Source organism: Asterias rubens, chromosome 20 (genome assembly GCF_902459465.1).
Source record: "Asterias rubens chromosome 20, eAstRub1.3, whole genome shotgun sequence".
Taxonomy (NCBI): domain Eukaryota; kingdom Metazoa; phylum Echinodermata; class Asteroidea; order Forcipulatida; family Asteriidae; genus Asterias; species Asterias rubens.
In genome coordinates this window covers 1,972,179-1,996,708 of record NC_047081.1, presented here as the reverse complement: position 1 = coordinate 1,996,708, position 24,530 = coordinate 1,972,179, and the positions used below count along the sequence as shown (strand labels likewise).

The window sequence follows — 24,530 nt, the reverse complement described above, 5'->3', positions numbered from 1 at the left end:
AATGTCATTCAAGGGTGCTGGTTCGCTAAGTTCAAAGTTAAAGTCAAAAGTGCAGGATTGGTTCAATAAGCCAGAATAGCTCTTGATATTGTTGGTGAAATAATTAGTGCTTTGAATCCCCCTTGTGTTATATTAAAACGCTTCATACAAATGTGCACTTTTGCAATTTCATTCAGCAATGCTCACCTTGGAAATATTAATTTCTGCCAGCTTAAAGGGACAGGTTGCCTTGGATCGGGCGAGTTGGTCTTTGAAAAGCGTTTCGAAACTGTTTGTTATGAAATACGTATGGTTTGAAAGATGTTTAAAAACTAGAATGTAATGGTCCACACAAATATGCCTCGAGACTGCATGGTTTTCCTTATACGTGTGGCGTACTCTCGTCACTTATGAACTAACATGGCACGCCAATTTGTGGAGTCAAATTTGTTACTCCACAAATAGGCGGACCATAAAGTGAAAGAAGAACCAAGCAATGTCGTGGCATATTTATGTGGATCATTATATTTTATCTTTTAAAACATCTTTTGAACCGTGCATTTTATAATTACGGTTTCAACAGTTTTTTCATAGACCAAATCACCCGATTCAAGGCAACATGTCCCTTTAATTGCTGCAAGCTTGATAGGAGTTTGCTAAATTGCTTGCATGGCATTTCAGCAATGCACAGTGAAAGACTTTAATGAGTTTGTCGGACCATATGGACATATCTTAACGATGATTGATTCACCAGACAAGAAATAAAAACCACAATATGGTACGTTATCCATAAGGTCGGACTAATTGTACACAATAAACCCCAACTTGTCCTTTCTCAAATGATTATGTTTTCTTTCTTTTTTCTTTCTTTTTTTACTAAATGAAATGTTCTACAAACATGTTTCTGTGGTAATGTTGTATGCAAGAATATAGCTTATTTTATATTGACATTTTCTTTGCTCATTTAATAACTAGAAAAAGCAGGGGTTGAAGTTAGAAATGAAACGAATGTGAACGTTTTTCAGGAAACAACTCAACCTAAAACCCCTTTATCTCGTACTATTTCTACTTTTGAATCAAGTGATATCAATATGGGGTCTGAACTATATATAAGTATAAAATATGCTCCTTTTAAATGAATGAAGAAATTACAAATTACATTTTACAAATGACCCATATTGCTTGATTGCATCATGAATGATCAGCTATGTAGCAATTTGATAGCCTAATGATTGAACCACAAGCTTCTCAAGTACCGTGGACACCATGGCCTTCTCTTTAATTGAACAAACACATTAATCACTCGACTACAATGTTTTTGTAACGTTCAGACGGTACACAAAATAAATATCAATTATTATTATTCTTATAAGTTTTATTATTATTGTTTTGCCTTTGCTTATTTCTTGCGGGCTGGCTGGTCCAGATTAAGATATTTTGATTTTGTATATACATCCATCCTTTCATACTAAACATCCTTTGTCCTCAACACTTTACTCCTATTGGTTCATAGCCACCAATTGTTTCTGAAATAGAAACTTCGATTGGCTGTAATTTTCCTGCTTTTTTTCTGGATCCTTCCCTTAATCCCTTTCCCCTCTCTTTTTCTATAAATGGATATGTATTTGTTTTTACTTGTTTTATGCCTCTGAAGAAGGTCAGGTTTGGATCGAAAGCTAAGGCCATCTACCCTACTCATTATATACATGTATACATAATATGTAACTTTAAATATTTTGTTCCTATCTTATTTCTCACAGGAATGCTTGAATCCGCTGACTGTGTTCAACCTTTTCAAGAGAATCCCACAAGAGGTAAATCAAGAGATAATAAACCGCAGTGGAAAATGATCGGGTGAACTCAAGGTTGAAGAAAGAAAAATCTGCTTGAGTGGGATTTGAACCTGTGTCCTCCGGATAAACATGCCAAATAAAAAGGACGGAGCTGACTAATTTTGAGACTGGGTTTACTTTTCCTCTGCAGGATATTCCAATGTTGGTGATGGAAAGTGACAGTAGTCGTCCGCAAGATTTAATCTTGACTCGTCTACTGGTTCCACCTCTGTGTATTAGACCTTCCGTCATATCGGAACTCAAGTCAGGAACGTAAGTGAGAACTTTTTTGGGTAATGCAGAATTGATCAGTAGTTGTATATTTTCTTCTGTCATGACTGTAGAATGCCCTCCTGGTTTTTAAATGTGCACTTAAAAACACTGGACACTTTGGGTAGTTACCCTTACGTGGTAATGAGCAACGGAGAGCTGTTGAAAGTATAAAACCTTGTAAGAAAGGACTCTCTGTAAAGTTACGTAGTTTTTGAGAAACAAGGGTGTATTTTTATTTCTTCCTTTTTCTTGCAACTTCAATGACAGTGATGTCCAGTGCCTTTAAGAGCAGATTCAGAATTATCAATGTATCTAAATTGGCGTGTCAGTGCCGAGAGGTCAAGCATATTGGACTCAAGCTCTGGTTTTTCTGATCTTCAGAGTGTGTGTTCGAGTCCCTGTCTGGACACTTCAGTCCTTGAGCAAGACACTTAACCTTTATTGCTTGATAAACCTTGAGATATGACAAGAAGCTGTTGGTCCTGTGTGTTGTGTTCCGCTTTTTTGTGTGTTTCTAATTTCAAATTTATGGTTATTTTCGGTACTAGAAACGAAGATGATCTGACAGTCAAACTAACAGAAATAATCTTCCTGAACGATGTCATCAAGAAACATCAACAAGCTGGTGCTAAGATGTCCATGATCATGGTAAGGAAGCTCCTATGCGAAGTCAAGATACAAGACTTTTTTCTGTTCGATATCACACTGTTCAAAAAAGTCATTGTTGATTTAAGAACAAGTAATAAATCACAAGAGAAAACCATCAGTTTATATCCAAGGCAGTGGTAATTGTCAAAGACTAGCCTTCACAGTTAGTGTATCTCAACATTTGCATAAAATAACAAGCCTGTCAAAATTTGAGCTTGATTGGTCGTCGGAGTTGCGAGATAACTATGAAAGAAAAAACACCCTTGTCAACCCGAAGTTGTGTGCTTTCAGATGCTTGATTTCGAGACCTCAAATTCTAAACTTGAGGTCTCGGAGTCAATTCGTGGAAAATTACTTCTTTCTCGAAAACTCTGTTACTTCAGAGGGAGCCGTTTCTCACAATGTTTTATATTATCAACCTCTCCCCATTACTAGTTACCAAGTGAGGTTTTATGCTGATAATTATTTTGAGTAATTACCAATAGTGTCCACTGCCTTTAAGCAGCATCTAGTAACAGAGTCCAGCATTCTCCTGAAGACAATCGGAGCATACTGATCAAAGTGTTGAGGTATCAACCACCGGTTTATTTCAGAAAACACTACTCAAAAGAGATTTACCCATGGTGCTACCTCAAACCTCAGCATATTATTCCCCCCCCCCCCCATGTCTTTTTTTTTTTTTTTTTTTCCTTTTTTTTTTTTCCCCCATACACTTCTTGTTGCAGCGCTTAGAACATGGTACTAAGCACTATATAAATGCATGTTATTATTATTATTAAACGTTTCACATAATATTTTTTTTTTTCTTTTTTCTCATTTATCTGACAGGAAGATTGGGACTTCTTGCAGCTCCAGTGTGCTTTGTACATTAACAGTGAAACATCAGGGATTCCAGTCAATATGCAGGTAGAAACGAAAAACCAGACTTTGTTGTCCGTTTCCTGAGAAATTTATGATAGATTAAAGGCAAAGTATACCTTTGGTATTTTGAGCCATTCAACTGTTTCCACCCTATTTACAGGCATGCAACTTGTCCTCGGATCAGCTGATTTCCTTTTTTTTGGTAATCTCAGTTTTACCATTCAAAATTAAAAATACTAAACAAACTCGTTGAAATTTTGTAATTTCCTCATTTTTGGTGAAGTCACAGTTGTATGCCTGTCTATAAATGTAGATGTAAAAAAAAAAGGAAAAAAAAAAAAAAATTGTATTTTTTTTTAGATTGTGCTGAAAATCCCTCTCTAGTGCTTGCTCTGTTTACCCAATTCACCTGACGTACTCGTCAGAATAATCTCGGATGCGCCACATTTTTTTTTTTTTTTCAAATACATTTATTTCCATACTCTCAGAAAAAGAATAGCAACAGATACATGTTTTACGGAGTAAAGCAAAACATTTCTTTAAGTAAGAGTAAACATTAATAAATAAATACGAGTATGGGGCCGTTTTTGGTAAGCATAAGCTTGTAAAAAAAAAAGCTAGACAGACAAGAAAACGAGACAACCAGACAGACAGACAGACAGACCTAAAGGACAGGTTGGCAATGTCTGTGCGTTATTCAGTGAAGTTCATTATTTAGACAACGCAGCAGTTACATGTAAACCTCTTGCCCACCAAAATGGTGAGCGTTGCCTAATGTGACGAGCGTGCAAGGGTCAATAAACGAAGAATGATGACAGCAAGTGCGGAATTTGACAGGAAGCAACGTCACAGGTCATCTGGTTTTCAGTTCATAATGTTTCACTTTTTTTTCTTTTTATTTCTAAGCCCAAGAAAGCTACGAGAGGCTTCTGTCAAAGGTTGAAAGGCAAGCAAGGACGATTCCGCGGCAACTTATCAGGAAAGAGAGTTGACTTCTCCAGTCGAACTGTCATCTCGCCTGATCCTAACCTTAGAATTGATGAGGTAATGGACCGGCAACCTTGAATTCTAAAGTTTCGAGAGATCATTTAGAAAAAAAAATGTAACGGGGCACATTGCCTTTGGATTGTGGTGTGCCACGGCCTAGCGGTTTAGAGCACCGTATTCAATCTCTGATGTTTGATCAGGAGAGAGTGGGTTCGAGTCCCGGTCATGACACTGAAGCAAGACACTTAACCATGATTGCTTTGTTAAGTTGGGGAGGTAGTGCTTTCTGCTCTACCAGCCAGGCTTCTGGTGGATGATACCCAAGCCTACATATGTATGAGCTGTTTCAGCCCCAGGAGTAGGCGACAATGGGTTCTGGTAAAATAGTTAATTTAGCTCACATCTTGCAGTGGCCAACAGGCCTTGTGTGTCTTCAGGCATTGTGCATTAAAAAAAGTGTGTTTGTTATTAAATAATAATAATAATAATAATAACAACAAATTCTTATATAGTGCACTTCACAATAACCGTATCAATGCGCTTTACATTAGTGCCCTGGTCATAGGGCCAATAACATCCCTGTAATGTTTTTCAGCTCCCTTGGGAGTATACAGCCCTGAGTTGCCTTTTAGGCGCTTGTTGCTTTTTCATACACATTAACGACCTCTACCCTCGCAGGTACCCATTTACCCCTGGGTGAAGAGAAGCAATTATAGTAAAGTATCTTGCTCAAGGACACAAGTGTCACGACCGAGATTTGAACCCACACTCCGGTGACTGCACCAGAACTTGAATTCGATGCTTTTAACCACTCGGCCATGACCAAATGAATATGGTTTGATATGTACACACACCCTGATGACTTGACCCCCTGTAAGTGTGTTTAGTTCATGAACAATTCTCAAAAAGGATAAGGAGTAACTCCAAGTATCAAATTTTGGGGAGATTTTCAAACAATGTGTTTTCCTTTAACATCACATCATCGTAAAAACTTAATGTCTTAATTTTTGTTCTCTTTTTTGTGTAGGTTGCAGTTCCTATACATGTAGCGAAGGTTTTAACTTATCCAGAGAAGGTAATGTTTTTTATTGTCTATTGTATTTGTAGTCTTAAAGTTTTTTTTTCTAGTGACTGTCAATCTTGGTGTTAAGTACCCAGACCCTTTAGTGATGATAATAATTTGATGAGAATGATATGATGAATTACTGCAGGTTACCAGAGCCAATATGAGTCTGATGAGGAAGTTGGTCATCAACGGCTGTGACATCCATCCAGGTGCAAACTTCATCCAGCAAAGACACACTAACAATAAGAGGTATGTCTTAGTTGCCATCTTGGATTTGTAGTACACTAATCTATGGAAACCAAAGTGAGGCTTGGTTCAGACTGGTGCTCATCCAGCAAAGACACACTAACAATAAGAGGTATGTCTTAGTTGCCATCTTGGATTTGTAGTACACTAATCTATGGAAACCAAAGTGAGGCTTGGTTCAGACTGGTGCTCATGTGGATTTGTAGCATACTAATCTATGGAAATCAAAGTGAGGCTTGGTTTTGGTTTGGTGCTCTTGTTGCTTCGTAGTACACTTATCTATGGAAACCAAAGTGAGGCTTGGTTCAGACTGGTGCTCATGTGGATTTGTAGCATACTAATCTATGGAAATCAAAGTGAGGCTCGTTTTTGGTTTGGTACTGATATGGTTTCGTAGTACACTATTCTTTGGAAACCAAAGTGGGGCTTGGTTTTGGTTTGGTGCTCATTCGGATTTGTAGCATACTATTAATCTATGGATATCAAAGTAAGCCTCGGTTTAGGTTTGGTACTCATATGGTTTTGTAGTACATTAATCTATGAAAACCAAAGTGAGGCTTGGTTCTGACTGGTACTCATGTGGTTTTGTAGTACACTTATCTATGAAAACCGAAAACCAAAGTGAGGCTTGGTTCAGACTGGTGCCAGCCTTGCCACCATGGGCAGCGAGCCGTATTGATGCCTCTAGTCACTAACCCCTGGTAGGGATGTACTGAGAAACAAAATTTGATTAGCTCCCTTTGAGTGCACGCTCGTTATTTAGTTTTATTTTGTATTATTTTGAAGTGACTCCATTTCACATACATCATGTTTTTACATTTCGGACAAACGACTCATATAGCCTGATCGCATCACATGTGTAAATCATTCGTAAAAGTTTAATCATCTGAACTTTCTGTTCTTATCTCTTTCACTGTTTTAACTTTCCAGATTTCTGAAGTATGGAAACAGACAAAAGACAGCTCAGGAACTAAAGGTACATTATTCAGAAAAATAATTTTGGTTCCATCAGGGAATGAAACGAGTTGAAACCAAATCAAGCATGCCTTCAAAATTGTTCATTACTCAAATACCGTATCTAGAACTTTATTAAACAAGGATTTAAAATACTTCAGTTTTTCAAGTAGATAGGCATACATCACTTCATTTACTTGTTTGCAAAAAAATAATTTGTAGTAAACAAAAAACACTCTACAACCAAATTGAAATCTATAAAACAAGTGTCAACATCGGGATTTAAACCCACTGATCAGAAACACCAGAGCTAGAGTCAAATGTTCTTATCTGCATGTCTATAAATGCAATAGTATAAAGGCAAGCCTAAACGATGTCATGCATTTTCAACATAAACACAAATTTCAACCATGAAATTGTTTTGGTGATTTCTTTTCTCTTTTTTTTCTTCTTTTTGAAGTATGGTGATACAGTTGAGCGTCACTTGATGGATGGAGACGTCGTCTTGTTCAATCGTCAGCCTTCCCTTCATAAACTCAGCATCATGGCTCATTTTGTAAGTCAAGTTTTTACTTATATCGAGTAAGGGAGGACATCCAATACAGGAAAGCTCCATTGAAGAAAGAGGCTTGAACAACAACACTCTTTTCATCTTGCAACTAACACCTGTTATCTCAATGTAATTCCTCTTCCACGTAGTGGATTTAATTGGGTCATGCACAAACCAGTAGGGCTACTGACTGATCAGGGCAGACTAACTGCTCAGCGATTTTCAGGACCCAATGTAAACACACCAACTGATGAAAAAGAATGTTTAGTTTCCGAGTTTTTGTAGGTGAAACTTGGAAAATGTTTTGTGGAGTTTTTCTGTAATGTAAAGTAAGATCTGTCTTAGGATCGTTTTCACCAAAAGGTGTTTTAAAAAGTTAACCTGACCTTTACTACTCCCTGTAGGCTCGTGTGAAACCCCATCGGACATTCCGCTTCAATGAGTGCGTCTGTACTCCCTACAATGCTGACTTTGATGGAGATGAGATGAATTTACATCTACCACAGACTGAAGAGGCTAAAGCTGAGGCGCTCATACTCATGGGTGTAAGTTACTCACAAGTCTTGCATTACTCAAAAAGGCACTCATACTCATGGATGATGGGTGTATTTAGTCACTGGAAATTGTATTCACATTGCTTTAAGTTATAAATTAAGTTAACTCACATATGTACTCAAACTCATGATTGTAAGTTACTCACATATATTTGTTTACTCACATTGGTTCAATGACCTCAAAAAGGCACTCATACTCATGGGGGGATGGGTGTAAGTTACGCACAGATATTTTTAAATGATTTTGGGGGTTGAACAAAGAGTTGACTAGAGTGGGATTCGAACCAACGACCTCCGGATTAACGTGCCAGCGCTCTACCAACTGAGCTATCTTGCCCTACATGTATATTAGCAGTGTCCCTATTTTGTCAATATCTTTGTAAATATTTTTCTATATAAAAAGGTCAAGTCCAATTTGGTCACACCAAGAAATGGCGAGCCGCTGATTGCTGCTATACAAGACTTCATTACAGGTAAGAAACAAATCTCATCAAAAAATACTCCTTTTTTCTCAGAAAATTAATATAAAATTCCAGAAATACTCAAATTTAACAATGATGTTTTTATCCTTGCCCATCCTAGATATGCTGTTGAAGGCGTCTTGTTAAATATTGTTATTTGTTTTTTTTTTCTTTTAGGGTCGTACCTGTTGACTCAGAAGGATGTGTTCTTTGATCGGAGTAGAGCATGTCAGATTATTGCCAGCATGCTATCCCAGGATGATGAGAACCTATCCATTAAACTACCCGCTCCAGCTATTCTCAAGGTAACCTTACAGAGGAATTTTTAGTTCACAGTGTCAATTATTATTATTTTTATTTTTTTTTATGAGCTATCGCCTAACTCACAAGGCCAGTCGGCCAATTGAAGTTGAGGGCTACCCTTAACTGATTTAGGCTGTTGACCCAAATCTATTGCCACCAGGGGCACAATCCCATCTACTCCTGGGGCTGAAACAGGGTTATCCTCTTCACGGTGCATTTAAGGATGTAGGCATCCACTAGGAGCCTGGCTGGTACAGCAGAATCTACCACGAAGCAATTATGGTTAAGTGCCTTGCTCAGAGGCTGAAACGGGGTTACCCCCTTCACAGTGCATTTAAGGATGTAGGCATCCACTAGGAGCCTGGCTGGTACAGCAGAATCTACCGTGAAGCAATTATGGTTAAGTGCCTTGCTCAGAGGCTGAAACGGGGTTACCCCCTTCACAGTGCATTTAAGGATGTAGGCATCCACTAGGAGCCTGGCTGGTACAGCAGAATCTACCACGAAGCAATTATGGTTAAGTGCCTTGCTCAGAGGCCCAAGTGTGCTGTCTGGGATTCGAGCCCAAAGCTCTGCTGCTGACAGCTCCAAAGCTTGGTTCCGGTGAACTAGACTGCTCAGCCACGACAAGCAACTCACTGAATAGTAAAAGTAGAAACACCCTTGTTGCACAAATTTGTGCACTTTCAGATGCCTAAAAAATGGCTTCAGGCCTGAAGTCTTTTAATATTTTAATGAGAAATTACCTCCTTCTCAAAAGCTACATTACTTCAGAGGGAGCCTTTTCTCACAATCAACAGCTCTCCAATGCTCGTTACCAAGTAAGTTTTTATTCTAACAACTATTTTGAGTAATTACCAATACTTTCCAGTGCATTTAAACCTTGATGAAATTGTCTACTTCCAGCCGAGATGTCTGTGGACTGGCAAGCAGATCTTCAGCACTATCATCAAACCCAACGACGCCTGTGGAATTATTATGAATCTACGAAGCAAAGCCAAGAATTATTGCGGCATTGGGTTGGACCTCTGCTACAACGATTCCTGTAAGCTCTAATCCTTAATAGTGAAAACCCGATTTCCTACACTTGCTCCACTAGTTTATTTGCTTTACTAAGATTAACGGCTGTGCGTCGGTTTCATACTGATTGTTTTGAGTGGCATTGGTGGCTAGTGCGTATGGCGCAACTTCTCTCCAAAGTGGCCTTTGTTTAATAATACTGGGTTTCTATATCAAAGTGCTCAGAGTTTTTTTCCTGCAAGGTTTGTCGAGCTACGCTTTGAAAATTCCTTTATAGCACCATGTATAGGCGCCATGGCACTTAATGCTGCCGATCAAACCTGAAACACTGGAAACACATGGGGCCTTTGGCTTTATCCTCATCAAAAGGGGTAGCAATAATAGTTAGGTGTCTTGCTCAAGGACACAAGTGTCACAACTTTGACTCGAACCCACACTCTGCTGATCAGAAACACCAGAGCGGGAGTCCGGTGTTCTTATCTGCCTTGCCACAACACGCTAAGGCTATTTGAGTAGAGTTGTGCGTTGGTGTTCTCTTATGCCACAAGGGTTTTTCTCCGGACCCTCCAGTTTTCCTCCCTCCTAAAAAGTCAAACCTTTTTCGATCTTTGGCTGTGCTTCGTTTTCATACTTTGTTATCTGATGTTATTTTTGTTTTGTTATCAGACGTTGTGATCCATAATAGTCAGCTGATGTGTGGAGCTATGGATAAGAGCGTCCTTGGGTCTGGATCCAAGAATAACATCTTCTACATCCTCTTGAGGGATTATGGGGAATCTTACGCTGCCAATGCTATGAGTCGATTGGCTAGGCTGTGCCCATACTTCCTCAGTAAGCTGTGACGGGCAATCGACTTGTTGAACAGGGTCTCCGATGTCAAAGCCATATGCTTGTTTGATTTTGATATTGTCTAGTACAATAACATGCTTGAGTTCTTCGGTCTATAGAAACAGTTTCTATTTCACATGATTCAGGGCAAGCTTTTGTGGGACCAGTGGATCTTGTTTGTATAATGTCTTATCAGAATTAGCTCAGTGGGAGTTTGTTACTTATTAAAGGCCTGGTGAAGACTTGGGAGCAAAAGTGCAGTCTCAAACAGCTCAAATGTTCTAACGGTGCAAACCTGTCGAGAATAGATTGAGTCATCATAAAAGTGGGGAAAAAGTTACAAATCTCTTATCTCAAGTAATAAACCACAAAGGAAACTTTTTGGGGGTTTAATAATATCAAATGTGTCTCTGTGATCGGGGTGTAACTCTTGATGTGACTATAGATTTATTTTTCATTTTGTAGGTAATCGTGGTTTTTCCATCGGCATCGGTGATGTTACCCCTGGGGAAGGGTTGGTTAGTGCTAAGATGGATCTACTCAAAGCAGGGTGAGTCCGAATACTTCCCCCTGCAAGGGCTACCACAGGGTTAAAGTTTGTCCAGTACAAATGCCATTACAAAATAGGTAACTTCTGGGTACCAGCCGCTGTACACTATTTCATAGCAAAGATCGATCTTCCATTAATACTAGCAATTTTAATGAAGAAGTTTTGTCCTGGGGCTCCTCGATTTTGCCCGAGCGCTCGATGATTTTGAACGAGACATTTTTGAGCGGGGCATTTTGTATTTTAAGAATTTCGGAGGGGTGCGGAAAAACACTTCTTCTTGAGAACCCTGCCTTCCCCCACCCCCGATGTTAAAACAATAAAACATAAAACACTTTTTCAAATCTGTTCCAAAAAATAACAAATCCTCCAAACTGGTAAAACGAAGGGGCCTTGTGGGGTCTTTTACACAATGGAACAAACTAAAACAAAAGAAATGTTGTCTGAGTCTGACAATATCTCAAGATGAATGAATGTCAGCGGGCCGTTTGTGTTTGTCAACACACCATTCTTGTTTACTGTTGTTGTTTATGTTTACACTCTAGATACTCCATGTGTGACGAGTATATCAGCAATTTGGAGAAGGGGAACTTACAGACTCAGGCAGGCTGTACGGCTGAAGAAACACTAGAGGTAAGTTGTCTGTTCCATACAGGGCCCAATTTCATAGAGTTGCTAAGCACACAAATTTGCTTAGCATAAAATTTCTTCTTTGATAAAAACAGGATAACCAACCAAATTTCCGTTTGTTGCATATTGCTTGTTAGCGGTATTCAGCTGTTGTTTGCTTATCCTGAAAATCATGTGGAAATTCGGTTGGTAATCCTGTTTTTATCGAGGAAGAAATTTCATGCTAAGCAAATTTGTGTGCTTAGCAGCTCTATGAAATTGGGCCCAGGACAGGAATGTCATCTCTGAGAGGGCAAGGCCATTTTCATTCATAAAAATCTTAAAGTCTTTTGAAACGTTTGATTGGGCACCTTACATTAATTATGCATACATGCACATGTATTATATTTAAAATTTGTATTTATTAATATTTATCTGTGTAGGCAAATTATCCAGTTAATCGCCTTTCACAATCACCTTCCCAGACCGAGGACCAGTTAACTCTAGTTTATAAAGATTCAAATATTATTCTCAATCTGACAGGCGATGATTTTAAAGGAACTATCTGTGATTCGAGACCACGCCGGAAACGCTTGCCTAAAAGAACTCCATAAGAGTAATAGTCCACTCACCATGGCTGTCTGTGGATCCAAAGGTAGCTAGAAATCACTTTGAATCTATTTCTCTGACATCACAAAACTTAAAATATAATATGGTTATAGTAGCAAGCATCATGTGAAATTACTTCTGATTTTAATAGTTTGATTAAAAACAATAACAACACTTGAATCTGAGAAAGGATTCATGTAACAGTCCTCTTACTATGGTCGTCTGTGGATCTAAAAGGTAACGAGAAATCACTCCAAAATTATTTAACTTTGTCACCTTGTCGTAAAACTTCTTACAAAGATTGTAACGGTAGCAAGCATCCTGTGAAATCATTTCATCTGAAGTAATTTGATTAAAGAACCAAAACAACATTTGTATCTGAGAAACAATTCATGCATGAATCAATTCTCAGATTGCTGAGCGGTGGGTGTCCACTGCGAATGCTGCGACCACAGATACAATTGTACCAGCTGTCACCTTTCTGGATGGATTTGATGTTCTTGTGAAAATACCAGTACAGGTATTGTGTAAACAAGTAGACTCTGTATTCATCTGAAGCTTTCACAGGTGACTTTTATTGTGTGTGGATGGATTCAATGCTTTTGTGAAAATACCACAACGTTGATTTTGCTGTTTTCTCGACAACTAGACACAGTATTCAGCTGTTTTCAGGATTACTCATCAATGTTGAACTGATACAAGTAATACAAAAAGAAAAGGCAGATTGATTTGGATATTTCTGAATGATGTGTTTATTTTTTAATTTATTTTTTAGGGTCATTCATCAATATTTCCCAGATGATTGCTTGTGTGGGTCAGCAGGCCATTAGTGGTCACCGAATTCCCAATGGATTTGAAGATCGGGCTCTACCTCATTTCAAACGTCATTGTAAGTATTCCATTCTTTAAAGAGTTTTCGAGTTTGGCCAGGAAAAATCGGAAAGTAAACGTTCCTTTCAGTGAGTGTGTTTACATTGAATTACTTGGGTCATTAAACTCAATGGATAATTTGCCTGGGGCATTCAGCAGCACCATTGGTTTGTGCATGATCTAATTATTAGTCCACTGTTTGGAAAAGGAATTACATGGAGATAACAGGTGTGAGTTGTCAGATGAAAAGGATGTTTTGGTTTTAGCTTCTTTCTTTAATGGAGCTCTTTCGTAACGTAAAAATAAAACACAACCTGATTTTTTTCATTTTTGCTGCTACCAAGTGTCTGAAAGTCTCTTTTTGTTGAACCAGAAGTATTTTATGCAGATGAAACTAATGGTTACTTTGTTTGAATTATCTTTTCAGCTAAAATCCCGGCAGCTAAAGGTTTTGTCAAGAATAGCTTCTACACTGGTCTGACGCCAACTGAGTTTTTCTTTCATACCATGGGTGGACGAGAAGGTAAGTAGAGATCAGTCTCATTTGTGCACTGTATTGAGATTGCCGGTAGCTAGCTAGAGGCAGTTTGAATCCTATGTATTGGCAGCGGTTACCGCAACAATATAATAGATGTTAAATTTGCATCAGGGATAAAGAATATAAAAAATTCAAAAAAATAATATTTTTTATAACCGGGCAATCTCAGAATTGCAAGGGTCCTGGGTTTGAAACTCACCCGAGAATATGCTTGTTATATTTTTTCACAGGACTTGGGAAAGTACTGAGGTTACATTGCTAAAACACATCGGTGTATTAGTAAAAAAATAAATGAATATTCATTATCCCCGATGCAAATTTTAACATCTATTATAAGTCTCATTTCAATTTTTTATATTTCTGGGGGCTCAAAGGATTGTGAATGAATTGGATGGTGAGACGCATTGAGATTGAGTCACACTTCCCGCCCCTCAAAATGTTGCGTATTCTCTGCGTCTCAAATAGCCTCCAGTCAACTCCTATTACCTCTTTTCACGTAGGATCGATCCCTGTTCGAAATTGTGAGCAGAGGTGTGAGAGACGAGTTTCTGTGGGGCATCAACAAACTAGAGACAGTTTGCCAAAACTCAAAGCTGGTCTTATTTGCTCATCAAATAATAAAAGAACAATGATGTCTTCTGTAGCGCCGGTATGCACAAAAGTGCTCTTCGGTGTGGATGCAAGATTAGGTACAAAAAAGGGCAGATAAAAAAGTAACCCAAAATCTATGGAAGTTAAGTGAAATGTTCATTAAATTGAGAATAAGAGATTTCAATTGTTTTGATTTAGGTCTGGTGGATACCGCTGTTAAAACTGCAGAGACTGGCTACATGCAGAGAAGGCTGGTCAAGGTAAATACTGCCCTCTGTTGAGCCTTTTGAAACTGATAAATACTGTCACCTATTGGGCCTTTTGTATTAAGACTTATTGATAATGACTGCCCTTCGTGCCCTCTGAAATAACACTAAACACTATGGGTGAGTTCTGTCGGTGTGTTCTTGGCCCGAGTGCGCTATTGATGAGAACATGACCTGAGAATAATACACTCGGAACCACATCACACACTACCTTTCAGCAGGGATCAGTCGAGAACAAACAAAAAGGCGCTACATTATCATCGCTCATATGAACAGTGATCCTATGTGTTCTTGAGCATCCAAGAACACACCGCCCGAACTCGATCTAAATATCTCTGTCCAGCCTTCTTTTGTTTTTGGCCCAAACCATTAATTTATTCATTTTTGTTTTGTTATTGACAGTCTTTGGAAGATCTGTGCTCCCATTATGACTCGACTGTGCGCAACTCCATGAGTGACGTCATCCAGTTTGTATATGGAGCCGACGGACTGGATCCAGCCATGATGGAAGCCAAGGACAAGCCCGCTGACTTTGATAGGGTGCTACATCACATCAGGGTAAGGGAGGGGACGGGTGGAGCTTGGGGAAGGATGTTAAGGGCTAATGGTGTACCCTCATGGAAGCTCAGCAAGCTGAGTTTGATAAAGTGCTACACCACATCAGGGTGAGGGAGGGGAGGGGTGGGGCATGAGGGAGGGATGTAATGGGTGCTACACAACATCAGGTTAAGGGAGGGGAGGGGTGGAGCTTGGGGAGAGATGTAAAGGGCTAATGGATGCTACACCACATCAGGGTGAGGAAGGGGAGGGGGTGGGGCTTGAGGGAGGGATGGAAAAGGCTAATGGGTGCTGCACCACATCAGGGTAAGGGAGGGGTGGGGCTTGAGGGTGGGATGTGAAGGGCTATTTGGTGCTATATCACATCAGGTTGGGGAAGGGATGGGTTGGGCTTGGGGGATGTAAAGGGCTAAAGGGTGCTACATCACATCAGGGTAAGGAAGGGGAGGGGTTGGGCTTGAGGGAGGGATGCTAAAAACAAGCTGACTTTGATAGAGAGATACATCACATCAGGGTAAAGAGGAGGATGGGACTTACAAGAAATGCAAGACCTAAACTTTGTTTTATTTTTGACACAGAGTAAGTTCTCAGATCGTGGTAATTTTACAATGAGCAGTGGTGCATTACGATCTGTAGCGTATGAAACCATCAACTCCAAAGAGTTTCAGAAGTGCAGTCCAGAATTCAGACAAGAACTCAAGTAAGTAATTTTTATACATTTTGTTGGAAACATATTTGATATCAAACGGTGTATCTTCACCATTTAAATTTATCATTTCTAAAAATCATATTCCTGCTTTTTAGAAATGTTTCTATTAAAGCTATAACACCTGCAGAGAGAGAGAGGGCCATGGCCAGAACATCTTAAAGGGGTTGAGATTTAAGGAATAGTCTTGCTTTGGTATGAGCCAAATATTGAGAGAAGTTTCTTGCAGACAACTCCAAGAAGAAAACTCTACCTGAAGAAGAGTAGGATCTTAAAGGAACATGTTGCCTTGGATCGGTCGAGTTGGTCTTGGCAAAGGGTTTGTAACCGCTTGTTATAAAATGCACATGGGTAGAAAGATGTTGTAAAAGTAGAATACAATGATTTACACAAACATACCTCGAAATTGCACGGTTTTCCTTTTACCTCGTCGACTAACACGGTCGGCCATTTATGGGGGTCAAATTTTTTACTCCCATAAATGGACGACCGTGTTAGTTCGCACAGTAAAAGGAAAACCACCCAATTTCTAGGCAAATTTGTGTGGATCATTGTATTCTACTTTTAAAACATTGTTCCAACCATATGTATTTTATTTTAAAAAACGTTTTTTTTTTTGGTTTGCAGGGATTACATTGACAAAGTTTGTGAGAACATTCGGACCAGTCGGTTCCAGTGCGGACTGAGTGAAGTACAGAAAGAGAGAAATGGTAACAACTTTATGTTATTTGGCTCGTTTTATTGATTGGTTAACTTGTTTTATCAAAGGGAATGGGGGAATCATACAAATCAAATCTGAGGTCTCAAAATCTAATTCATGGACAATTATTTCTTTCTCGAAAACTACGTCACTTCAGAGGGAGCTTTTTCTCACAATATTTTAAACTACCAACCTCTCCCCATTACTCGTAATCAAGTAAGATTATATGATAATAACTATTTTGGGTAATTACCAATAGTATCCACTGCCTTTAATCTTGAATCTGGTTGCTCTTGATCGTTGCAGTTTTGTACCAGCTCGAGCGCATCACACCAATCCAGGTGAAGGAGTTTCTGAGCATGTGCAGATTGAAGCACATGAGGGCGCGTATTGAGCCAGGCACGGCGGTAGGTGCGGTTGGTGCCCAGAGCATCGGGGAACCGGGCACTCAGATGACACTCAAGACCTTTCATTTTGCCGGAGTCGCCTCCATGAATATCCTTTTAAAAAAAACTTTTTTTTTCTGAAACAGTTACAAGACTTTCTGCTGATTTTGATTTGAAACCTTTGCCATTTTGAACACTTTTTTTTCTCTCTTTTTATATTCATTAACAAATAACAAGAATCAATCAATAATATTTACAGAGATTAATCACAGTTATTAATCTGTTCTTTTTACACTACTTCATCAACCTAAATAATAGCTGTAGGCAAAATATCTTAAAGAACACTATTACCAAAACACAACATTCCACAAGTACCTTTTGTAACTCTTATCCTGTGTAACTTGTATCCTGCCTAAAAGGCAGGGTATACTTTTGGTAAAATAATTGTTATGTAGTTGCATCTCCTGTTCAATAAAACCATAAGCTTCGCGTACTAAAACAAATTCTTAACTTTTGCTTTTCCCAGAATTATGAGATTACTTTTTCAATATGAACTGGTAGCTTTTATATTAACGCTTAGAAACATATTTAGCGCTCTATAAATGTTGTAATTATTATTTATTATTATTATTTTCGAAAGAGAATATCTTCTCCGGAAAGGGGGATAACATTTCCATGAGCTGCTGCAGCCCTTCCAGCGAGACTCTGGTCAGAAACAAATTACAAACCTTCCGGTGCATTTTTCCTTAACCACGGCACACATATCACTTTGGGAGTCCCCCGCATCAAAGAGATCATCAACGCATCTAAAAACATCAGCACACCAATCATCACTGCCCTGCTTGACGTGGAGGACAATGCCGACTTTGCTAGGCTGGTCAAGGGGCGGATGGAGAAGACTAGACTTGGAGAGGTAAGACGAACGTGGTAACTTTGTGAGCCGAGGTTCAAATCCTGTCTCAAACTTGTGTCAGAAATGTGGAATTGAACTATAGTGTTGAAATGTAGGGAACCCAAGTGCACCCACGATGAACATCTGGCGTCACACTTCGAAGCTCTCAAATTTTTCCAGATACCAGCCTTGAGCGTTTGTCAGGATCAGTATTAATGTACCTTTGACCTCATTTCAAATGGAGATTCACAGTCAAATCTACATGTATACAAATAATACAGCAATATATGCACTCGGTTATCAAAACTTGAGTCGGAGGCGGCAAACCGCTCGACCACATCAGGCATGAAGTTAAATGCCATTAAGTTTGTTTAACTGCTCTATGTATGTTACTGGTTTTATGATTGCTGCTGTGTTTTGATTGTCAGGTGTCTGAGTTTATTGAAGAGGTGTTCCTCCCAGATGATTGCTTCATTCTCATCAAGCTAGACCTGGATCGAATTAATCTACTAAAGGTAAATACATACATGTATTTCATGCATGTGTTTTTTTTTCCTGACTTCAGGATTTTGATAAAAATCTCCTTCAGTCATAAAATATTCTTGAAAAAGAACTCAAGCAACCACCAGAGAGAAGAGATCATCGCTCATAAAACAAAATTCACAATTTTTGGAAACAAAAACTTATATTCTCATTTTTGTGAACATTTCCGGTAAGTTTCAGTCCTAAATACAGAATTGTTTTGTTATATGCACTAACAAGTGTGAAGGACTTGTCGTCACTCGATTTGCTATGTTGTATTTCTACAACTAGAAACTCTTTGAATGGCCGCTTTAAGCAGAAAATGTCAGCTTAGCAAGCTTTATGAAGTCTAACCCAGATCTCCCAAAAGTATAATTAGATTGGTTTGGTTGATTGTTAATATCTTTTGTCGACAGCTTGAAGTAAACGTTGACTCTGTCAGTATGTCCATCTGTGCCTCCAGACTCAAGGTTAAACCACAGGTAAGATTCAAGTAATATTTTCTTTGTTCACCTATGAGTAACTGCACACCTACTCTCGTTTCCTAATCATTCTGCTATAGATGGATTGCAATAGGCGTCATTAGCTGCAATATTTGATCAATTGTGCACGCGTGAAGAGCTACCATTGACTAAGGGTCACGAGCAGCGCGTACACCCGTGCAATTTTCCATTGTTTTACATCAAAGATAGCAGTCAATGACGCGTATTGCAACCCATCTATTGGGGCTATTTTTGCTGTTGGGTGTGTAAAAAAATTAAAACAAATCTTGGTGTGATTGTGTTTTTTTTTCAGAACGTGCAAGTGTTATCATCCAGTATGCTAACAGTGACTCCACAGGAGACTAGTAAAAGCTCAATGTACTATGCTCTGCAGTTCCTCAAGAACAATCTAACCGATGTCGTCATTCAGGTAAGATGTTTGGATCTTAATTAACGGAAAGGTTTATGCCTCTCTTAATATTCATTCCTTATGCACCATTCTAACCCAAAATGAGGCCATCAGCCAGTACCAACTACTCAATCCAGATTGCAGTGGCTACGCTGATGGCCTCGTTTTGCGTTAGAATGGTGACGTCAAGCATGAATATTAAGAGAGGCGGATACGTTTTGGTAATCACCTTTAAAATCAAAGGCATTGAAAACTTTTGGTAAGAAACTTACAGCAGCTTTTGATAGTATTAAGCGTTTTGAGAAATATATCACTTTGAAAAATACATCCCATGATTGGTTGTTTTGTTTACAACAAATTCATTATTACTTTTGAATGTTTGTGTAACACTGTTTGTTTATTGCTTCATTATATCACATCTTAATCTTCCTACGAACATGTTTTATATTTACTTAGGGTATAGCAAGTGTTTCTCGTGCTGTGATACACATCGATGAAAAAGGCAGTAAAACTCTCTACAAGTTACTGGTAGAGGGCGACAATCTACAAGCGGTGGTGGCAACAAGGGGTGAGACACTTCAACATTCTCTTTCATGTCCCAGGTTCGGTCCCACTTTGTGTAATGAATATGCATGTTGCGGTGACGGGATTAGTGCATCGGACTCAAATTCTCCAGGGGAGGCATAGCACCGGCCCCTGGATAGAAGAGACAGAGAGGCGTCCCTCGATCTTCCTGGGCCCAACAACTTGTCTGACCTAGCAAAATCGACCACGTATGGCGTGAGGCTGTCGGACGTGGACATAGGAGATTGGCACGACGGACCCTTGCTGTCTCTGCGTTGATTGATTGACTCAAATTCTGGTTCGAATCCCGGTCATGACACTTATGCCCTTGAGCACGACACTTAACTATAATTGCTTCTTATCACCCAGGGGTAAATGATGGGGACCTGTAAGGACAGAGGTGATTCTTGTGATTGATTAAGCTTGGTGCGCTACATGTTTGGCAGCACAGACTGTATACTCCCAAGAGAGCTGAGATGGTTTAAGAAATGAAATAAATGGCCCAGTGACCCAAGGAAATATCGTTGGAGCGCCATAAGCCTCACTGGGTGACAGATTTGAGTGCTATATAAGAGGCCACTGTTATAATTATTATTAATTCTCGGAATAAACTCTTCTAAAAATCAATTTGTTAAATTTAATTTTAGGTGTGAAAGGAACTTCTACAACGTCCAACAACACGTATGAAATGGAGAAGACATTAGGTATAGAAGCAGCGCGGTAAGTTATTGACAAAAATTCTCTAAAATGGTCTTGGTTGTACCCACAAGCTTGCTATTTTTGTTTATAGTTAATTTTTTATCTGTGTACTTTTATCTCTTTCATCTATTTCCACTTGACTGCTTTTAATTATAATATCGAAGTCTTATATAGCGCACATATCTACCAAACAAGGTACTCAAGGCGCTGAGAAGAAAGATAAGTTATTGCAGTGATGAATTCTTAGACCCAATTATTTAGCACCTTATAATGGTTTACAAGGTGCTACGGCACATACAGCAGCCACAGACAGGAACACCAGGGCGAACCCCTTCTCTTTTCGTTAAGTGCACTGGGTTGTTTTACATGGTTAACACAATACATGGGACCAACGGCTTTATGTCCCATCTGAAGGACGAAGTAAAGCAATGGTATGGTTGTTGTATGTTGTTGACTCTGTTATTTATTGAGTTTGAGTGTAAAATATTTGCGTTTTGTTTTGACAGGCGTACAATTATTGAGCAGATTGAGTATACGATGGTGAGTCACGGAATGAGTATTGACCATCGTCATGTGATGCTACTCGCTGACCTCATGACCTACAAGGTATGGATATCAAATCAAACTCTCAAGTTCAGTGTTTTTATGGAGGTAGATAGTTGAAATTCCGCTCTATAATTTTTTTCTTTCCAAAAAATAGTTAATGGCCTGATGTTTCATTTCAACCCTAGCAGAGTCTGCCTTGAAGTTTCATACAAAAATAAACATTCTTTATTCAGCCCCAAATCATTAAATGTTTTCCCAGTCTGTTTCCCGTGTTATTATTTGAGCACCGATTTCCACTAGTTTTTTAAAACAACTTTTATGGAGAAATTGCCTCCATCACAAGGCCGGATGGCCACTTAAAGTGAGGGCTACACTTGTTTTGGGCTGTCGACCCAAATCCAACTGTCATCCGATGCTCTAAACCATGGCCATGACACCAATTTCACGATCCAGCAGTAGTTAGATCTCCAAATCCCCATCTTGTGCGTTCAACATTATATTATGTTTGGTTCTTATAGAGTTGGGATATTTGTGATAGTATGGAAGGCTTCTCTTGCCAAATATACTTGAGAATTATGGTTTTAATAAATTAGTTTGCATTTCTTTTATTTTTCCGTACTTTCAGGGTGAAGTTCTTGGGATAACGCGCTTCGGTCTGGCTAAGATGAAAGAGAGTGTTCTGATGCTTGCTTCGGTAAGACCTAACTTTGATTCTAGATTTTGTTGTATGCAAGTTCGCCTCAAACACGGCTAGAAGCCACTCTTGGTAAGGGGTTTTGATAACTTATTTTTTATATTTTTTTATTGATAACACATCCAATAGCACAAGGATGAATAGGAATTGAGAAGAAATGTTTAGTTTCTTAAAGATGTGGGAGGAAAACTCCAAAGGGGAAAACCCAGGCCATCAGGTATGGACTGAAACCCAATCCACATGCCAGGCTCTGATCTGAGGTTGGATTCGAACCAGGGTCGCCAGAGATGATGGGCAAGGGGGTAGGGTTAACACCAAATAATATTCTTTATCCCAGGTGATAGTTTAAGTTTTTAAGATATTTCTTTGTTGAAAAAAATATGGGGGGGTGGGGTTATTAATTAAATTTTTTGTTTGATATTCCAGATTGATTCTCTTTTGAAAATATTGAATTTTTTAATCTAATTTTATGATATTGTTGTCTTTGGTGGAATAGTTTGAGAAAACTGCTGATCATTTGTTTGATGCAGCGTATCACGGACAAAAAGACTCCATTTGTGGTAAGTAAAAAAAATGTCCTAGTAATACATTTGGCTTCTTATATAGCGTGCATATCCATCACTCAATGACGCTCAAGGCGATTTAACATAAAGTATTTTCCTGCAAGGTAATTAGGACTTTGTTTTGATTTATGAGATCTACTGCTTAACAAAGCACCATGTAATGGTTTACAAGGTACTGTCGCGCAATATGCTGCCAATCAAACCAGGAACACCAGGACGAACCCCTTCTCTTTACACTAGACACGGGACAAACAGCTTCACGTCCCATCCGAAGGACGAATCATCTTGGTTAAGTGTCTCGCTTAAGGTCACAGGTGTCAGGGCTGGGACTCAAACCAACCGTCTACTTATCAGAAACACCAGAGTTTGAATTCGGTGCTCTTAACCTCTCGGCCATGACACCCCACATAGGCTGGTGCAATCTTAGTTTGTATCATTAACTGGGGTTTGATCCCTGGCTATGCGACAGTTACAGTTGTATGGCTTCTGACTAGCAACCCTGAACAAAGATTAACAAAATAGGAAGACTGGCAGCATTGACGCTAGATACATGTAGCTCAGTTGGTAGAGCGCCGACACGTTAATCCAAGCCATTTTTCGTTCAAGCTGCTCTTCAATAAATGTGTTTTGACGCTCTGAGTTAAATGTAACATTTATCTCGGTCAAAGTGACTTAATTTTGTTTTGTTTTTTTTATCCTAGGTGTTAGTGAGTGCATCATCATGGGAATTCCAATGAATATTGGGACTGGAATCTTCAAACTACTTCATAAATATCCTTTGATTCTTCTAAGTCTTCTTTAAATTTATTTACAGTATTTTATGGCTCTGGGGTCGATTTAACCAGGAGCTAAGATTGAATTTAACTGCAAATCAATCGTAGTTGCTAGATAAAGTGTGATGTCACAATACCAATCACTATGGTAATACGGACAATTGTCTTGCGATGAATTTTATTGCTTTGTGAAATCAACCCCTGGTCTGACGTTGAACTCAAAATTAGGTACGCAATGGTCAAAAAAAGGAGGGATGAGAAATCTCAGACTTCTATCTAAAATTATACTTGTTTTTGACCCTAGCAGAGTCTTTACACTGGGTGCGTTCGATTAGCTTTCCTGGGTCGACCCTGGTCTGCCCCCGGTCGGTGCGTTCGAATAGCTTTGATGTCATTCCAGGGGCTCACCCAGGTCAGCTCCCAGTGCCCTGCTTGTGGAGTGGGTCAGTTGGGGGTGACGTCAAAATTTGTAGCGCATTTGCATGGATTTTGTTTTGTAGGAAGTATGAACCAGGCTTTAGCCTAATAAATCTTTAGTGTTAATGACTATGCAGTGAAAAGCGACTTGGTGCATTTCCCTTAACCATGATGCCTTTACAGCTGAGAAAGAGAGCTCACCACCGAAACGATCGCTCATCTTTGATAACCCAGAGTTCCACCTCCCAGGAACTTCCGCAACTTCGAAATAAAACAATTGGAGACAACTCACCGGAGCAGCTTCAAAATGAAACATTGGAGACAACAACGGGAGCGTCTCAAAAGTCAGAATGCTTGTAGCGTTCTTATTGGATTGGACAATTCGACCTGATAACCTTATCATCGTCATCATTTAGCGGTCGCAACCAAGATTCCATTCACAATGTCAAGCCAGAGGTGTTTATCCCTCATCATGGTTGGAAAGTCCTCATATCAGACTCCATATCTCTATCAACTACGCCGATGTAGTTGAGAGGTCTACGTCCTCTATTAGGTCGCGGAAGTCTCTAATATAACATGTCGGGTATGACCTGGTCTTTAGCAGGATGGCAGTGGCTAGCAAAGCGGACTCTGCGTTGAGCAACAGTAGCAGAGATTGTTGGAATGTCTCCGTAACTCTGTTCTTTGGTCTTGTGCTCCCACATAGTATTCGGCCTTGCGTAAGAATTGCACCTGCCACCAATATTTTGTTGATAAACTTGAGAGATTTCTTTGTTAAGGGATCCTCTCCCTATACAAGTGCAGCACACCTCAGGGCATTTCGCATACCTCCTGGGCCCAATTTCAAAGAGCTGCTTAGCACAATAATTTGTTTAGCATGAAATTTTTATCTTGATAAGAACAAGATTACCACCCAAGTTTTCACGTGATTCTCAGGATAAGCAGTTACAAGCAATTGGTTGGTAATCCTGTTTTTATCGAGGAAGACATGTCATGCTAAGCAAATTTTTGTGTTTAGCAGCTCTAT

The 24,530-nt window shown here is 39.3% G+C and overlaps 1 protein-coding gene across 1 annotated transcript in view; it reads left to right on the top strand.

The window, feature by feature from the left end:
• LOC117303748 (DNA-directed RNA polymerase III subunit RPC1-like) overlaps positions 1 to 24,530 on the top strand; it is a 29,536-nt gene extending 5,006 nt beyond the window's left edge. The window contains exons 6-40 of the mRNA XM_033788070.1: positions 1,740 to 1,793; positions 1,963 to 2,084; positions 2,633 to 2,732; positions 3,561 to 3,638; positions 4,500 to 4,637; positions 5,608 to 5,655; positions 5,792 to 5,895; positions 6,823 to 6,868; positions 7,307 to 7,402; positions 7,801 to 7,941; positions 8,354 to 8,423; positions 8,589 to 8,716; positions 9,621 to 9,759; positions 10,401 to 10,565; positions 11,028 to 11,112; positions 11,655 to 11,742; positions 12,262 to 12,373; positions 13,103 to 13,216; positions 13,625 to 13,720; positions 14,525 to 14,586; positions 14,995 to 15,150; positions 15,729 to 15,850; positions 16,484 to 16,566; positions 16,863 to 17,051; positions 17,704 to 17,855; positions 18,263 to 18,349; positions 18,773 to 18,838; positions 19,152 to 19,268; positions 19,704 to 19,815; positions 20,459 to 20,531; positions 21,017 to 21,116; positions 21,682 to 21,750; positions 22,247 to 22,310; positions 23,015 to 23,084; positions 23,685 to 24,530. Of these exons, the coding sequence (XP_033643961.1) occupies positions 1,740 to 1,793; positions 1,963 to 2,084; positions 2,633 to 2,732; positions 3,561 to 3,638; positions 4,500 to 4,637; positions 5,608 to 5,655; positions 5,792 to 5,895; positions 6,823 to 6,868; positions 7,307 to 7,402; positions 7,801 to 7,941; positions 8,354 to 8,423; positions 8,589 to 8,716; positions 9,621 to 9,759; positions 10,401 to 10,565; positions 11,028 to 11,112; positions 11,655 to 11,742; positions 12,262 to 12,373; positions 13,103 to 13,216; positions 13,625 to 13,720; positions 14,525 to 14,586; positions 14,995 to 15,150; positions 15,729 to 15,850; positions 16,484 to 16,566; positions 16,863 to 17,051; positions 17,704 to 17,855; positions 18,263 to 18,349; positions 18,773 to 18,838; positions 19,152 to 19,268; positions 19,704 to 19,815; positions 20,459 to 20,531; positions 21,017 to 21,116; positions 21,682 to 21,750; positions 22,247 to 22,310; positions 23,015 to 23,084; positions 23,685 to 23,775 (3,537 nt within the window). The 3' untranslated portion in view covers positions 23,776 to 24,530. The remainder of the gene's footprint in view (positions 1 to 1,739; positions 1,794 to 1,962; positions 2,085 to 2,632; positions 2,733 to 3,560; positions 3,639 to 4,499; positions 4,638 to 5,607; positions 5,656 to 5,791; positions 5,896 to 6,822; positions 6,869 to 7,306; positions 7,403 to 7,800; positions 7,942 to 8,353; positions 8,424 to 8,588; positions 8,717 to 9,620; positions 9,760 to 10,400; positions 10,566 to 11,027; positions 11,113 to 11,654; positions 11,743 to 12,261; positions 12,374 to 13,102; positions 13,217 to 13,624; positions 13,721 to 14,524; positions 14,587 to 14,994; positions 15,151 to 15,728; positions 15,851 to 16,483; positions 16,567 to 16,862; positions 17,052 to 17,703; positions 17,856 to 18,262; positions 18,350 to 18,772; positions 18,839 to 19,151; positions 19,269 to 19,703; positions 19,816 to 20,458; positions 20,532 to 21,016; positions 21,117 to 21,681; positions 21,751 to 22,246; positions 22,311 to 23,014; positions 23,085 to 23,684) is intronic.